At 36.9% G+C, this 16,947-nt stretch overlaps 1 protein-coding gene across 6 annotated transcripts in view; it reads left to right on the top strand.

Moving 5' to 3' along the window:
- The window catches only part of KIF13A (kinesin family member 13A), a 208,647-nt gene that overhangs the window by 75,901 nt on the left and 115,799 nt on the right, over nt 1-16,947 (top strand). For all 6 annotated transcript variants that reach the window (XM_037842486.1, XM_037842482.1, XM_037842487.1 and 3 more), the window contains exon 3: nt 7,393-7,405. In XM_037842486.1, coding sequence (XP_037698414.1) covers nt 7,393-7,405 — 13 coding nt within the window. The remainder of the gene's footprint in view (nt 1-7,392; nt 7,406-16,947) is intronic.

A 16,947-nucleotide genomic window follows, 5' to 3' on the forward strand; every position in this document is an offset into this window, starting at 1 on the left:
CTTCTAGGCTCAAGAGAGGCAATGTAACAGCTCAGAGTGTGGTGCAAAGTCTGCGATCCACTTGGGTTTGAATCGTGGCACTGCTGACAGTGAACTCTGTGAGCGTGAGCAAGTCAGGCAGTCTCTAAACCTTGTATCTCAGTATTTTTCATCTGAAAAATGATAAGAGCAGCCCCAGCCTTATAGGGTTATCAAGCAGGTTAAATGAGTCAAGTCACGTAGCACTAACAGAAAAATAAAATGCGTTAGCAATCATTAAAATAATCATCATCCACTCCATTTCATAGACATACTGATATGACTAGGTTAGGGTTTGCTACCCTGAAATGTTTTACCTCTGAAATGTCACATGCCAGTGTCTCACTCTTTGCAGTATCCTATCTTTCTACCACCCCAGTAACTTTGCTCTTAAAATTTATCCAGACCACAGTTTCTTTGCTTGCTGTTTTCTCCCAGTCTCTAAGCCTCCTGCTGACTTCACTTGTTTCTCCACTCAACATATGCTCTTTTGAGTCTGCCCATTAAATCTCAGCACCTGGTTGTCAACCACAGATACAATGTTCTTGAAAAGCCATTACTGGCAAAAATCACAGGTGGCAGAATCGAAGCCTTATAGAAAATAGGGGGTTAGGAGAAAAGCAATTTAAAAATGACATTAAGCATATATTTTAAGCCCAACAGATTCTAGAAGACATACTCTTCCAAAGCAAACTTCAATATACTGGTGTTAAAGTCTACTCTGACTGGTAATCCATCTCTTGAATGGCTCAGCTTCTTTAGATGTAAAGGAAATTTTGCTATGACATCCTCCAGGTTTTATAACCTGCTGACTGTAGCTCTTTTTAAAGTTCCCATACCAGCCCTTGGCATGAAATTGAATGTTCTGGTATTTGTAATCTCCTTGTGATAGGTTTCAAAGGCTCTTCAAAATGCATATGTAACCCCTTCTACTTTTTATAAATTATAGAATTTGTTATACATTTAAATATAAAGAATATGTTAAATTAATGATACACAAATATTTAAACTTATCTCAGAACTACAGTTAATAAATCCTGGTTGAAGGTGAACCTTTGTACTCCCCAGCCTCACAAAACTTCATCCCGGGATCATTCTGCATCCCACTTTCCATGCTTCCGTAGCGTCACTGCTGAGCTTGGGGACAGAACAGTCCTCGATGAAACTTTCCCCTTTTCCCAGGAACTACCTACCAATGAGATGAGCGGCTGCTGTGCACATCACATTGTACTTTAATGTGCATATACACATTCAGTCTGTCTATTGTTCTAAAGACAACCCTTCTGATTTTTGTATCCTAAAAAAGCACACAGTGGGTATCAAGTATTTGATGATTGGACACAGTACTTTGTTCCTGTCTCTGTTCTAATACTTATTACAGTCCATTTGTTAGTTCTTCACGTACAGTATCTGTCTCCCTACCTGAATTTGTGAACATCTCGAAGTCATAGATGAAACCTCCTTCCACTAAGTATCCCTCAAAGCACCTGTAGTATGCAATGTGGGAATAAGTACTTGCTTTGAATGGTGTACTTACAGGATTTTGGTGACCCAGTGTTTTGTTCTCCAAGTTGAAAGTGATAATCAGGGGCTTCCATGAAGTACATATCCTTAGACTAATCTCCAGTAGACAAATATCTTTCAGATATAGGTTGTTGCTATTTCCAACAGTTAATCAATAAAATAATCAATGAAGAATTTCTGTTTCAGAATAAGAATCTCTCATTATGCACATCTCTTGACACATTTGCTGCTGAGAGCACACATGCTTCTCAGGATCACTCACTGGCCATCCAACTTCTAAGTCACTGACCAGTGCTGATAGACGGTAAAACAATGGACAAAAGACTCCTTGACCCAGAAATCTTTCAGCATGAAATGTAGGGAAAGAACTGTAGGGAGTTTTTGCTATTGTTATCATATACTACTTTTACTGCTTTATAAATTTTCTTTTCTAGGTCTGTAGTTCTTCTATATTGAGTACAAACTCCTCGTTTCACAGTATCCCCAATATAGTAATAACCTATCTTTACAGCCTTATTTCATAGGGTTCTCCCCCGTATATACCCTCTAATGTCATCAAACTGAACACTTGCCCACACATCCTTAATTTTTCCATTTCAGCAGTTTTGCTTCCCTATCCTTGAAGACCCTTTTCCAGAGTCCACATCTACCATCCCCACATTCAGATTTGACCTCTCTCCTCTGTGAATTCCCTTGTCATTTTATTTGTACCCCTTACAGCACTTAAATAGATGCAAACATTTAAAAGTTATTTTATAAACTTGTTTTTGCATATATATATATGTAAAATAGCAACAACCAGCTTATATTTATTTCAGATTTTAGCCATACTATCTATGTGAATACCTGGCATTATTGAACTGTTAAAATGTAGAAATATGGAAATCCCCTCTCTTCCTTAAATAAACATGCTTTATTTGGTTTGTTTACCAAAATCAATGAGTACTTCCCAAAGTATGTTCCATCACGTTCCTCCCAAAGAATTCTGTGGTCAAATACATTTGGGAAATGCTACCTTGGAATGCTGCATTCAATATGCAGTGAGATTAACAATATATATTAACATGTTAAGGTCTCTGAAAAATACTGCCATTAAGAAACCCATATTTAACTGAGTTCAGCCTGCGTGTCTCAACTCAATTGACCTCAGAAGCTTTTAAGGCTTTGACCCTTGTTAACATCCCATTGAACTCCACTTTCTGTGAAATGGTGGTCTAAAGAAATAATTATTTTTAATAAATCATCAGAAATAACTCTTCGTATCATAACACTTTCTGAAGTCTTCACTGCTGTTAAATACAAGCAATCTTGCTCTCAAATTGGGGGATTATAGTAGTGATTAAAGTGTAGCCTCATATCTGGATTTTGTTTAATTCACTAGTGTGTGTGTGTGTGTGTGTGTGTGTGTGTGTGTGAGGGTATTTCTGAGTTTTTGCATTTTTCCTAGTGTTACATGGGTATGTGGTTTTGGGGGTGGGATTATGTTTTCAAGAGGTTTAAGTCATAAGGGGACACAAGGCACAAATGCAGGCAGAATTACTAAAGGCTACAGGGCTTAATGTGTGCCATTTATTAAGCTGTTCTGGACACCATGGGAACCCTGGGGCATCAGAGATAGTGAGGAGAATTGGTAAGAAATTGAGAAAGTTGTATCCTGAACTGGGTGTTGAAGCTTGGGAAAATTTGAGCAGGCAGAGGTGGGAGAAGGAAGCAGGATAAAAGTGTGAAAATTACATGAGTTGGGTGGTAAATACACATGGTGCCAGTGATTGTGAAGAGATTGGCCTGCTTGTCTTGGAAGGGGAAGGGAGCTTTGTTGTCTTGCAAAACAGAGCATTGTACTATCAGCATCTAGCTGCACCTTCCTATTTTCTCTCCAGATCCTGTGATCTAGAAACATTATTATCTTGTTGGCTTCTAGAATGTCAAATTATGTTCAGTTTATTTCTTTGGAATGCACAAAAAAGTCTCCTAATACATTTTAAAAAATATTTTAGAGGTTCACTTAATTAAAAACAAGGACTTGTGGAGGATGAATGAAAGGGTGGAGATGGTCAGAGAACCTGTGCATTTCACTGTCAGTGGAATGTTCTATTTTCTAAGGAGTCAGCAATCAAACCTGTGTCTGGGGATCATTTAGGACTGTTTGAAGGGATGTTGTTTTCAGTTCACTGGAAATTTGCTTAGCAGGAATATTGTCTCTCTGTGTACCTCAGCCATGCAAGTATCTCAACAATAGGTTCAACTTGACTACGAGTTGCAGTCTCTATACATCAAAGACACTTACGTAATCAAAAAAGGGCCGTAATTTTTAAAACGCGTATTTACTCTTGATTTTGACTTTGATAGATGTTTATATTTTTCATCCTCATTCATCCTTTTTTCTTATATGTATGTGTGTGTAGATAAATTAAATCTTTTTTAATGCAATTTTATTGAGATGTAGTCACACACCATACAATCCATCCAACTGTACAATCTATATGAAATCTTTTGTCTTTACATTGTAATATCACATTTTTTCCAAAATATTATATTCAATTATATTAAATACATAGATACATATAAAATATATTGTATTTAATTATATTATTATTATTCACCTTGGGAAACTTTTCCTCCATACAAAATGAAGAGTGACATATACTCGCTGGTGATGGAAGCACTAACTGTGGCTCTGAATGAAGAGTAACTTAGCTCCCCCTCATCCAATTCACACCTGAAGAATGGCTCACCAATGAACAAAGCACAGTTGTGGTGCACTAAATGTCTTCCTTTTCCTTCTGTCACAAGGATCCTTGTTCTAAACTAAATGATGAGTACATTTGTCTAGCAGCAGATGAGTTTAGTGTCTTCCTTTTTACCCCATTGCCTGGTCTCCATTCATTCTCAAAAAGCGGTCCTTAGAGACATAAAAGAAGGTAGCAGAATTGTATTGGTATTCCCATATAATGTGCTACCTTTCTAAGAGAAAGGGATATACTTTTAACGTACTTAAAATGCTAAAATGGGATTGGCTTCCTAAGATAATAAAGAAAACATTATTGGATTTTCAATGAAGTAAGGATAATTTCATTATTGGACAGCTAAGGAGGTAAATGCACTACTATCTGCACACCAGTGCTTGTTCTTTGCTGCTGGTGGTGATTATTCTACAGATTGGTATAAAGGAAGCACAGGAGAACTCTGGAGAGGATCCTGGGATTTCTGGTGGCCTGTCCCATTCCTGTTAGCTTACTTGGTTCATCACAGCTTGATAGAAATGTGAAATGTGTATTTTATTAACATGATTCATGTTGTTTCATATGATTGCCTTGTTGTACCCCAAGTGACTTTTCAGGTCTTCTTTGTTTAAAAAGGCAACGATTTAAATGGTTTTTAAAAGTAAAGCACAGGAAGGGAAGACTTAATCACTAGTACTGTAGTAATCACTAGTACTGAAACAATAATGAAAATTTGTTTCACCTCCTCACAACAGATGCAGTGTTCTTTTTTAAAAAACAACTTTTTTTATTAGAGCAGTTGTGGGTTTAGAGAAAAATCATAAAGATAGAACAGGTTCCCATATTATACCCTCCCCCAACACACCCAGATTTTCCTATTATTAACATTTTCAGAGCAGTGTTCTTAAGGAGATTTTCTCAGCAGAAATCACAACTGTGCTTTGTTCACTGGTGAGCCTTTCTTCAGGTGTGAATTGGAGGAGGGGATGCTAAGTTACCCTTCATTCAGAGCCACAGTTAGTGCTTCAATCACCAGCGAGTATATGTCACTCTTTATTTTGTATGGAGGAAAAGTTTCCCAAGGTGAATAATAATAATATAATTAAATACAAAATGTTTTGTATGTGTGTATGTATGTATTTAATATAATTAAATATAATATTTTGGAAAAATTGTGCAAAGTGGAAATCCATGGCTTTCTTAGAATTAAAAACACCTATGCTTTTTTATTATAACATCTATAAATGTTTATTGTGCTTTAAAGAGTAGACAGACAAGTATGTTGAGACTTGTTGGATCGCAGTCAGAGATACCAGTTATCCTAGTTACAGTTCCTCTCCAAAACGTGAAGACAAAAATCACATTCTCATTGTGCCCAGCTGTCTGAATAGCATAAGATAATTCATGGAATTTTATTTATTTATTTTTTCATTTAAAAATACCACTTCTTTATTTCAAAAGAAAAATAAAAGACCCTCCCAACCCTGTCCAAAAAAAAAAAAAAAAAACCCACAAAATAAACCATAAGGAAGAACTAAGAGTTTGAGTATTATATTCTTCAAATATGCTGTTTCGATTTTTTTGTTTTTAAATACACATATAAAAAAAATCTTAAAAGTGCAGCTGATGAATTTTTCTTAAAATTAAGTATTTAGAGGGCTACTTCAAAATACTGTAGTAGGGCTGTGCAGTGATCCTGTCGGGCATGATGCTCTCAGTTTTGAATCCTAGCAGAGTTGTAAAGGGACCAGGTTCAAAAGTGACCATATTTCCAGGGTTTCATGAGTGGCCAACGTGGGAGAAAAAAGTCAGGGAGATCCAGGTGTTCTTCCAGGGACAAGGAAAATCCACCCTGAATCCAAAAATTCAGACATGGAAAGTGAAAGGATTTCACAGTGAAGTTAGTCTGGAAGCAGGAAAGGTGGTGAGCCCAGACAAGGCAGGGGACTAGGAATTCACGGAATTTTAAGAAGATGATGCTTCATTGTTTCAGTGTCATGGTTTTCTTTCCCTGGATTCACAAGCGTAAAATGGTCCATCAGATTACGGAACCCACGGGCCTTCTTTCCCTGATGCTGAGCTCTGGGTTTTGTTTGGGGCCCTTGGAGCTCTGTGAAGAGTGTTGGGCCCAGTGATGGAGAAAAGGCACTACACTATTTTTGCTTGTCCCTTTGTTTCCCTTGCCCTCTGTCTGGAAAATCTATTTTCTTATCCCAGTGATTCTTTTCCCTCTGAACAAGGATCAAAGATCAAGGATCAAGCATGGGAAAAATTCCCCCATTTATCTTTCGTAATGGTCACGTGAATCGAAGCTGTCAGTGGCTAATCAAGAATAACCACATCAGGAAGGTGAAGAACTGTCCTAGGATCATGTACCGTAGAAATCATAGTCCAGCTCCTTAATGTTGCACACGAGGAAAATATTTACAAAACAAGTCAACTCAATATTTCGTTACTTTGAAAATTATTTCCATTTCAAAGTTTCCACCAGGTGTAATTTTCATCATTTCTGAGTTATTAACATGAAAAAAAAAAGAATGTTATAAAAGGATATGTGTGGTTAATAGCGGGAGAAGTATGTAACTTGCTTTAAAATTTTTCTAACGTGTTGAGGTATGTGAAAATTATCATCGTGAACCATGGTTTTTAAATGAGGAAAAACTCTCAAATTAGAGTACAGTATATATATTTATCATGGGAAAATATGTATTTATTTAATACTAATTCAAGAAAACTTTAAATATGAAAATTGACATTAAAGTCTTGTTGCCCATGTGCAATAATGATTGAAGCATCTTTCTTTATCTTGATGTTTTTCCATCAGTATTTCTTAGAATTGTACAAACTATCTGCACTACTGTGTGGATCTGTTCTATTAAACCAGGAAAGAAATTCATTATGTCTATATTGCATTTTTGAGCAAATATGAGAGTTAATCACTCAGGCAGTAATGTGTTTGAATTTGGCTTCTAATCTGCATGAAGAAAAATGTCTTTCAGATCATGTTATCAGGATGCTGAGTTCACCTTATGTTTTTTTGTCTTTCATTGCTTCCTTCTGCTGTGACTGCTGTACTGACAATCTTCCTTACCTCTGCTGCTGAATATTTTTTGTTTCCATCATTAAGGAGACCACCCAAGGTAAGCATCAATACAGACTTTGGCATGCATACTGTTTCAGTGTGCAAAAATCCAGAATTTTACCCGGTATAGTAATCCGTGTGGAACACCTGTGCCCTGAGAAGAAAAAAATAGCATTCTAATGCAAAGTTCAAATCTTGATCAAACAGTTAATGTTGTAATAATGTAAAAATAGAATGTTACTCTGCATTTACAGAGCACTTTCACATGTTATTTCATTCTCTGAATGAATGCTCTGATCTTCAGAGGAAACCTGCCAGGTTATTATTGTTTCTGTTTTATTGATGATGAAATGAGGCTCAGAGAGATGAATTATATGTCCTAATTCAAAAATGGTGATGTCATAGTATGGTAATGTGGTAACTGTGATTATGGATCATACTATCTTTTTTCTGTGCCCTATGTGCAATAGTTGAAATATCAGAAAAATTCTCCAAACTTTTAGATAGAGATTCAATCTTCCACCAACTCTGTGTGCTCCATCAGAGTTCCCAGCCAATCACAAAGTCCACTAAACACAATTATTCCCCATTGTTCTGTCCAACCTTTAATTGCATGTTTAACCAATGAGGAGCCCAAAAGTTAGAGTGTATATGGGAAAAAAAATATATATGAGAACTAGGGGATCTGAATGAGCAACCCCTGAATAATTGAAGGCTAATTTTGTTACCAGTGAGCATTTAATTGGGCATTGGAGCAACGCTTGATGCCAAAAAGAAGGAGAAATTTGACCAGTCCTAGACCAGTGATGCTGGTTATAGCTGTGGTTCCGAGACGGGATCAGGTCAAACTCTTAGTATAAGACTGTATGGTCAGAATCTAAGACATATTGGGTGAGGGTAAGGAATCCAGAAAAGGTAAGGCTTACTTACCTCTTAGGTTATGAAGAAAAATTCAACTTCACTTTTGGAGTGTAGAAACCCAATAAAATGCTAAATTTACTTTTATTTATATCTATTGAAGGCCGTCAGTATCTTCAGTCTTGGCCTTGGCACTAATCATTTCAACTCCAGTTAGAAAGCCACCCTTTGAACAAATAATATAAATATGAGATCTATTAAGAAAGCGAGTAGACAAAGGAGTCTTAAAAAGAACAGGGTTGGAGGATTCACACTTACCAATTTCAAATTATATTACAAAGGATAATAATCAATCCCATGTGGTACTGACACAAAAATAGACAAATAGATCAGTGGAACAGAATTGAAAGTCTAGAAACAGACCCATACATCTATGGCAAATTGATTTTTGACAAGGGTGCTAAGTACATGCAATGAAGAAGGAATAGTCTCTTCAATAAATGGTGTTGGAAAAACTGGATATCCACATGAAAAAGAATGAAATTAGACCCCTACCTCATACCATCTACAAAAATCAACTCAAATGGGTCAAGGGCCTAAATATAAGAGCTAAAATGATAAAACTCTTAGAGGATAACATAGTGGAAAATATTCATGACAGGGGATTTGGCAATGGATTCTTAGACATGGCACCAAAAGCATGAGGAGCAAAAGAAACAATAGATAAATTTGATTTCATCAAAATTAAAAACTTTTGAGGACATGAGGCAAAATATTTGCAGAATTCTTAGGGTGAATGGTTCTGTTCTGACTTCTGCAGCCAGAAGTGGTAAATCACTTCTTCCACTGAGGACCTCTAGAGCTGGACAAAATATTAAAAACCAATGCTTGCAGGCACTGGGAAAACACTAAAGTAGTGAGGAATTACCAGTCCAAGATCCAGAAAAGGTGGGAATCTAGAGAGGTGAACCTGGTGTTTGGGTTTATGCCATTCAGGAAGAAGCAGCTTAAAGGCAGAGCAGTGTATGGCCTACTGGGACAGAAGTGTTGGAGTTCAGGTGCTGCCAGAGGTGGGGTCTGTGGGAAACTCCCTATACTTTGGGTTGGCACATTGGATTGAGACCCAGCCGCCCATAGGGTATAAAGGTGAAGCAGAAATAGCCCAGCCCTCACATGGATTTCAGTGGGGCTTCATGTCCTTTGGGTCACTCAGGAAATCTCAGTCACTAAAATTGAATCAAAATGATCCCAAAATGCAGGCACCTGTAGTCACCGGGCAGAATCAAATGTAGATCCTAGACCTCTTATGATCCCACAGACAATTTTTAAATATAATGTCTTGTAAACTATCAAATATAGGCACATGCCAAGATAAGGACATGAACAAGACCCAGCAGAAATATTTAATCAACAATAGAAACAGACCCACATAGGCTTCAGATGTTCAAGTTATTAGATACACACTTTAAAGTAACTACACATATTATATCCAAAGAGATCAAAGATCAGATTGATAAAGATTGGAGAGAACTGGAAATTGTGGGGAAAAAAAAAGAAAATGATGTAACAGATCTGGAAAATAACCCAGTATAAATTTTCAGTGTGAAAAAAACCCAAAACCAAATTAAGAACTTCCTGCATTTTAGGATCAAAACTATTCCCTATAGTTTTAAATACTTTTAAAATGAAAGAATAGTATAAAATCAGTTTATAAGCTTCCATCAAAAGAAGGTAGAAAAAGAAGAGCAAATTAAACCCAAATAAGTAGAAGAAAGGAAAAACAATGAGTAAACATTAATGGTTAGAAAACTGCAAAGTAATAGGAAAAAATTATAGACTTGGTTCTTTGAGGTTATTAATAAAAAAAGAAAAACCACTAGTTAGATTCATTAAGAAAAAAAGAGAAACATCGCAAATTAGCAATATCAGGTAAGCAGATCACTACCCATTTTATAGACATTGACTTTAAAAAAGGATAATGAAGGCACCCCCCCCCCAAAAAAAAAGCATAATAAGGGGATAGTTTGAAAACTTTATGACAATAAAATTGGTAACCTTAGGCAAAATGGACAAGTTTATTAAAAGACACAATTTACCAAAATTGACACAAGGAAAAATTAGAAAATCTGAAGAGCTGTATATCTTTAAAAGACACTGAATTTGCTACTAAAAACTTTACCACAGAGAAAACTCCAGACCTCTGTGGTTTCACTAGTGAATTCTAGCAAATGTTTAAGAAAAAAAATGACTAGTCTTATACAAACTCTTTCAGAAAACAGGAAGAATAAACACTTCCCAGTACATTTTAAGAGGCCAACATTACCCTGATAGCAAAAGCAGAAATAAATTACAGGGAAGGAAACTGCAGAATTGTATCTCTCATGAACAGAAATGTGAAAATACTTCATAATATATTAGTGAATCAAATCCAATAATATATGAAAAGATAACATATGACTAAGTGAGGTTATTTAAAAATCATTCAACGTAGCCTCATTACTGGATGATTGTAAAATGGTGCATGCACTTTAGAAAATACTTTTACAATTCCGCAAAATGTTGAAAATAGAGTTTCCATATGACCCAGTAATTCCGCTCCTAAGTATATACTCAAGAGAATTGAAAACATATGTGTACACAAAAATCTGTACACAAATGTTGCTGGCTGAATTATACATTATAGTAAAAAAGTAGAAACCACTCAAATGTCCGTCAGCTTATATGAATGTATAAACAAAATGTGCTATATTAAATATTTTTCAATCACAAAAAGGAATGAAGTGCTAATACTTATTACAACACGAATTAACCTTGAAAACATTATGCCAAGTGAAAAAGGTCAATCACAAAAGGCCATGTATTATATGATTCCATTTATATGAAATGCCTAGAAAAGACAATCAGTAGAAATAGAAAGTAAATTAGTGTTTGCCTGTATTGGCAGGAAGAGAAGAGAATAAGAAATAACTTAATGAATATGGTGTTTCTTTTGGGGCTGATAAAGGTGTTCAGAAATTAGATAATTGTGATGATTGCATGACTGTGAATAGACTAAAAACCACTGAATCATGCACTTTAAAAGGTGAATTTTACGATATGTGAATTATATCAATAAAGGTCTTATGAAGAAAATCAATGTAATTTACCATATTAACAATAAAAAATCATATGCTCATCTCAGTAAATGCTGAAGAACTATTTGACAAAATTGAACCTTCATTTATGATACAAACTTTCAGCAAACTAGGAGTAAACAGTATCCTCCTCAACCTGAGAAAGGCGTCTGTGAAAAACCTGCAGCTGATATCACACTTTCCATCTAAGATAGGGAATAAAGCAAGGATGTTGCTCTGACCACTGGCTAGGACTTGAGATCCTAGCCAGTACAATAAGGTAAGAATAAGAAATAAAAGAAATTCTGATTGGAAAGGAAAAAGTAAAATGGTCTCTGTTTGCAGACAACATGGAAAATCTTAAGAAATCTCTAAACAGCTTCTAGCATTGAGGTGATAGGAAAATGGTCAAAATACAAAAATCAGTTATTTTTCTGTATAGTAGGAATGAGTAATTAGAAGATAATTTTTTTAAAAATACAGTATAAAAAACATTAATTCCCTAGGGATATATTTAATGAAAAATGTACAAGACCTTTATTAAAACTCTCTCTATATATATCCAGTCAACTGGTTGTAGAAAAATGTGTTAAGATTGCAGAAAGGAGAATATAGACTGCTCAGAATGCAAGGCCTAAAATTTGGATTAAAGATAAGTGAAGAGGAGCCCTGGGTGACACATTTAGAGAGGTTGAACTTGAACCCAGCTGTGGAAGGCCTTGATGCATGGTTGGACTTTGCTACCTTTAGTGGCTCTCCATTGCCTATTTTGAGCAATGGGCACCCTTTTCAGAAGATTAATATGAAAGCACAGCGTAGAATGGATTGAGTTTGGTCCATAAGGAGGCGGGAGCTAGCATTCAATAAAATGTGCCAGAAAAGAGCTAATGAGGACCCACACCAGAGCAGTTCCCATGAGACTGGAAAAGAGGAAGGGAAGAATTAATGAACATTCAGAATTAAGGTATCCGGGACTTGGATATTGCCAGCATATGGGAGAAGATGGTATAGGAAAAAGAGTCAGAGATGTTTCTGAGGTTTGAAACTAAGGGACTGAAGAAATCAGCAGAAACTAAAGAAGGAAGGTTTGGTGCAGCAGGGTGTGGATGGGTTCAGTTTTGGAGTGGGTTGAATGGGAGATGATAGCAAAACCTCTGATCTGGATGTCTAATAGGTTGTAAAGATTGGAGTCTCTGCCCCCAGAAAGGTAAGGAGAATTCTTGGTGAGAGGAGATAGCGGGGGGTGGGGTAGAGGAAGGAGTATCTATTGTGTTGTCAAAGAAGAAAATATTAAGCAGAATAAAAAACGAGAATAGTCTAGCACCTTGGATCTTATCCTGCTTTGGGGAATGGAAAGAGGAAGAAGAGCCGATAAAGATGAAGAAGAGAATCCAGGTATTCATATGTGATGCTTCTTTTAGTGATAGGATTGAGGATGTGATTGACACTTACACTTGTCCTCCTCAAGTTGAATTTTTTTTGTTCCTAAAAATTATTTTTTCCTAATTGTTATGTTAGGGCAAGGAAAAAGGGAAAATACATTTCTGGTTGACTTTTTTTTTTTTTTTTTTTTTTCATTTTTATTGAGATTGTTCAGATACCATACAATTATCCAAAGATCCAAAGTGTACAATCACTTGCCCCTGGGTACCCTCATACAGCTGTGCATCCATCACACTTAATTTTTGTTCAATTTTTAGAAACTTTTCATTACTCCAGACAAGAAATAAAGTGAAAGATGAAAAAAGAAAAAAAGAAAAGGAAACTCTAATCCTCCCCTATCCCTAACCAACCCCCTCAGTTGTCGATTCATAGTATTGATATAGTACATTTGTTACTGTTTATGAAAAAATGTTGAAATGCTACTAACTGTAGTATTTAGTTTGTAATAGGTATATAGTTCTTCCCTATATGCCCCTCTATTATTAACTTCTAATTGTATTGTCATACATTTGTTCTGGTTCATGGAAGCGATTTCTAGTATTTGTACAGTTGATCATGGACATTGCCCACCATAGGATTCAGTTTTATACATTCCCATCTTTTGACCTCCAACTTTCCTTCTGGTGACATATATGACTCTGAGCTTCCCCTTTCCACCTCATTCACACACCATTCGGCACTGTTAGTTATTCTCACATCTTGCTACCAACACCCCTGTTCATTTCCAAACATTTAAGTTCATCCTAATTGAACATTCTGCTCATACTAAGCAACCACTCCCCATTCTTAAGCTTCGTCCTATATCTTGGTACCTTATATTTCATGTCTATGAGTTTACATATTGTAGTTAGTTCCTATCAGTGAGACCCTGCAATAATTGTCCTTATGTGTCTGGCTTATTTCACTCAGTATATTGCCCTCGAGGTTTTGTCATCAACCCATTTTTTTTTTAATATGGTTTTGTTCACTCACCATACATTCCATCCCAAGTAAATAATCGATGGTTCTCTGCATGGTCATACATTTATGTGTTCACCACCTTCACCACTATCTATATAAGGGCATCTACATTTCTTCCACAAGGCAGGAGGGAGGGTCAAAGAAGGTAGAGAGGCAAAAGAAAGAGGAAAAAAAAATGACAGCTAGGAAGCAGCAAAAGGAAAAATAACCTTAAATCAAAGTAGAATAAAGAATCAGACAATACCACCAATGTCAAGTGTCTAACATGCCTCCCCTATCCCCCCTTCTTATCTGCATTCACCTTGGTGTATCACTTTTGTTACATTAAAGGAAGCATAATACAATGATTCTATTAGTTACAGTCTCTAGTTTATGCTGATTGCATCCCTCCCCCAATGCCTCCCCATTTTTAACACCTTGCAAGGTTGACATTTGCTTGTTCTCCCTCATAAAACAACATATTTGTACATTTTATCACAATTGTTGAATACTCTAGATTTCACCAAGTTACACAGTCCCAGTCGTTATCTTTCCTCCTTTCTTGTGGTGTCTCACATGCTCCCCACCTTCCTCTCTCAACCATATTCGTAGTTACCTTTGTTCAGTGTACTTACATTGTTGTCCTACCATCTCCTAAAATTGTGTTCCAAACCACGCACTCATGTCTTCTATCACCCTGTAGTGCCCCCTTTAGTGTTTCCTATAGGGCAGGTGTCTTGTTCACAAAGTCTCTCATTGTCTGTTTGTCAGAAAATATTTTGAGCTCTCCCTCATATTTGAAGGACAGCTTTGCTGGATATAGGATTCTTGGTTGGCGGTTTTTCTCTTTCAGTATCTTAAATATATCACACCACTTCCTTCTTGCCTCCATGGTTTCTGCTGAGAGATCCGCACATAGTCTTATTAAGCTTCCTTTGTATGTAATGGATTGCTTTTCTCTTGCTGCTTTCAGGATTCTCTCTTTGTCTTTGACATTTGATAATCTGATTATTAAGTGTCTTGGTGTAGGCAATGTCCTTTAAAGAGGCACACATATGCACCAATACCTTGTTTTACCAAAATTGCTCACAATAAAGAAGGGAAAATTTTAAGATGCATGAAACATGGTTTTATTCACTCTTTTTTTTTACACTGTGTGACTGCCATCATTTTTTGTTGCTTCTACTGCTTTGCTTTTGTGGATTTCTGAAACCTAAAGGTTTGCCTCAAATGAGATGAGTTCAGGATGTGTACCAAGCTTTTTTTCTACATTCTTGAAAAAGGATCTGTTAATATTCACACCCTCCCTTCAATCTTATTCAACTGATTATCAAGCCTAGATATGTCTTCCTTTAACATCTGACATTTTTATTTCTTCCTGTAATAGTTGGGCTCTTTTAGTTAACAGTGACAAGAAGTAAAACTAGTTAAACCGAAATATAAATGCATCATTGGAACTCTAGGATATCTCAGAGAACTCAGGGACAGGAAGTGACTGGGCTCGAAGGCAGCCACATCTCCCTGTCTCTGCACCACCCTGATGACTGTCTTTGGTACCCAGATGTGTCTCCTTTCTTGACTCATCTCTCACACTGCAGCCTGGCCGCCACAGTTTAGCCCAGGTTTTACAGCATCGCCATCAGAGAAAAAAGACTAATTTGACTTCCATCGTCCCAAATCCAAAAGTCCTGAGTCAGACATCCACTTTGGGACAGGTTAACTGTGGACGAGGGACTGGGGACTTGTGGGTGGTTCAGCCTGAGCCGATGCTGCAGCCCCTGTGCCTCTTCCCTGCCTTCTCCCCTGAGTGGTCAGGACATAGAAAAACATGGCAGCACCTATAGGGGCCAAATGGCTGGAGTGGAGGTTAGGACAATAACCAAAATAAAATGTGCTATTTCTAGAATAAATGTAGGTTCTGGGCAAAAAAAAGAAAAAAAACAAGTGTTAACTACAGCCCCTCTCCATCCCCACTGAGACTGGTTAGGAGAAGCTTTTGTCCTCATTATGATGGTCTGCTAATTGGCCGCTTTGTCCTGAATCCTTTCATACCATCTTGCACATTGCTGCCATAATGATTGTTCCAAAATGAGAATATAATCCTGTCATTTGGCAGCAAGTTAAACTCCAGGCCTCTTAATAAGGGACATAAAGTCTTACATGATCTGGCATCAGCCTCCCTTGAGGACTCAGCAATTGTCTTTCACAGTTCAGCCCCACCTTCACCTCTAGAAACCATTGCTGAGCCTTCCCCTATCCCACTGCATTTATTCCATTTTTGTATTCCTGCTCAACCCTGTGCTAACTTTTGTTTTTTAAACTACTAAGAATGGTGAATTTTATTATTTGTAAATTATACCACAATAAAAGAAGATAATCTGGAAGACAGCATGTTTAATATGATTCCGTTTGTGTAGAAAAATAAAAAGAAAATATTAATGCTTTGCTTCTATGTGTTTAAAAATAATTTCTGAAAGAACACATAAAGAATTATTAATCATGATTAACTCTAGGGAGTAGGCCAGGGTAGGCATCAGAGGGAAAAAGAAATTTTTGCTTTTCATTTTATACCCTTCTGTAGTATTTGAGAATTTTTCTTCCCCTGTGTGTGTGCGTGCACGCGTGCATGCGCCTACTCTGACTTTTACATCTCTGATGCTTTATTGCACTCCTTTCTCTTTTTGGTTGCTTCCCTCTAATGCAATGTCAGATCCTTACAAGTGTGACCTCTATCTCTGTCCTGACTAGCCCACAGTAACTACACAGTAAATGCTTATTAAATGAAGGCAAAGATGAATTAGTTCTTTGTAGAGACACCTTCTCCATGATTCTTTAGAAATGTGAACTGCAACAGCAGTGTTTCCTACAATTGACTGGGAATTCCCTGAGGTCAGGGACAGCCCCTATTCCTTGTAGGTGTGCGATAGATGCTGTTGGCTGAGTGTTTGAGGTGCTTTGACATCTTCACAGGCAGTGTTCACTGTGTAGTCCAAGACATTGTATGGTATGCATATATAGGCATACATAAGGGAAATTATTACATTTCAAAAGAACTGCAGTTACTTGACAGAGTTTTACATGGGAAGGTGGCATCTGTCAATAGAATTCACCGGAAATAAAGGAGGATCGTTTTGCACTCCTTTGGTGCTAAGTAAGAGCTGTGCTCAGATACAGGCTGGACTTGGTGCAGGCAGAGCTGCTTTTGCAAACAGCAACAGTGGAGACAATTCCTCTGATCACCAGCCTT

This window comes from Choloepus didactylus, chromosome 7 (genome assembly GCF_015220235.1).
Source record: "Choloepus didactylus isolate mChoDid1 chromosome 7, mChoDid1.pri, whole genome shotgun sequence".
NCBI lineage: Eukaryota > Metazoa > Chordata > Mammalia > Pilosa > Megalonychidae > Choloepus > Choloepus didactylus.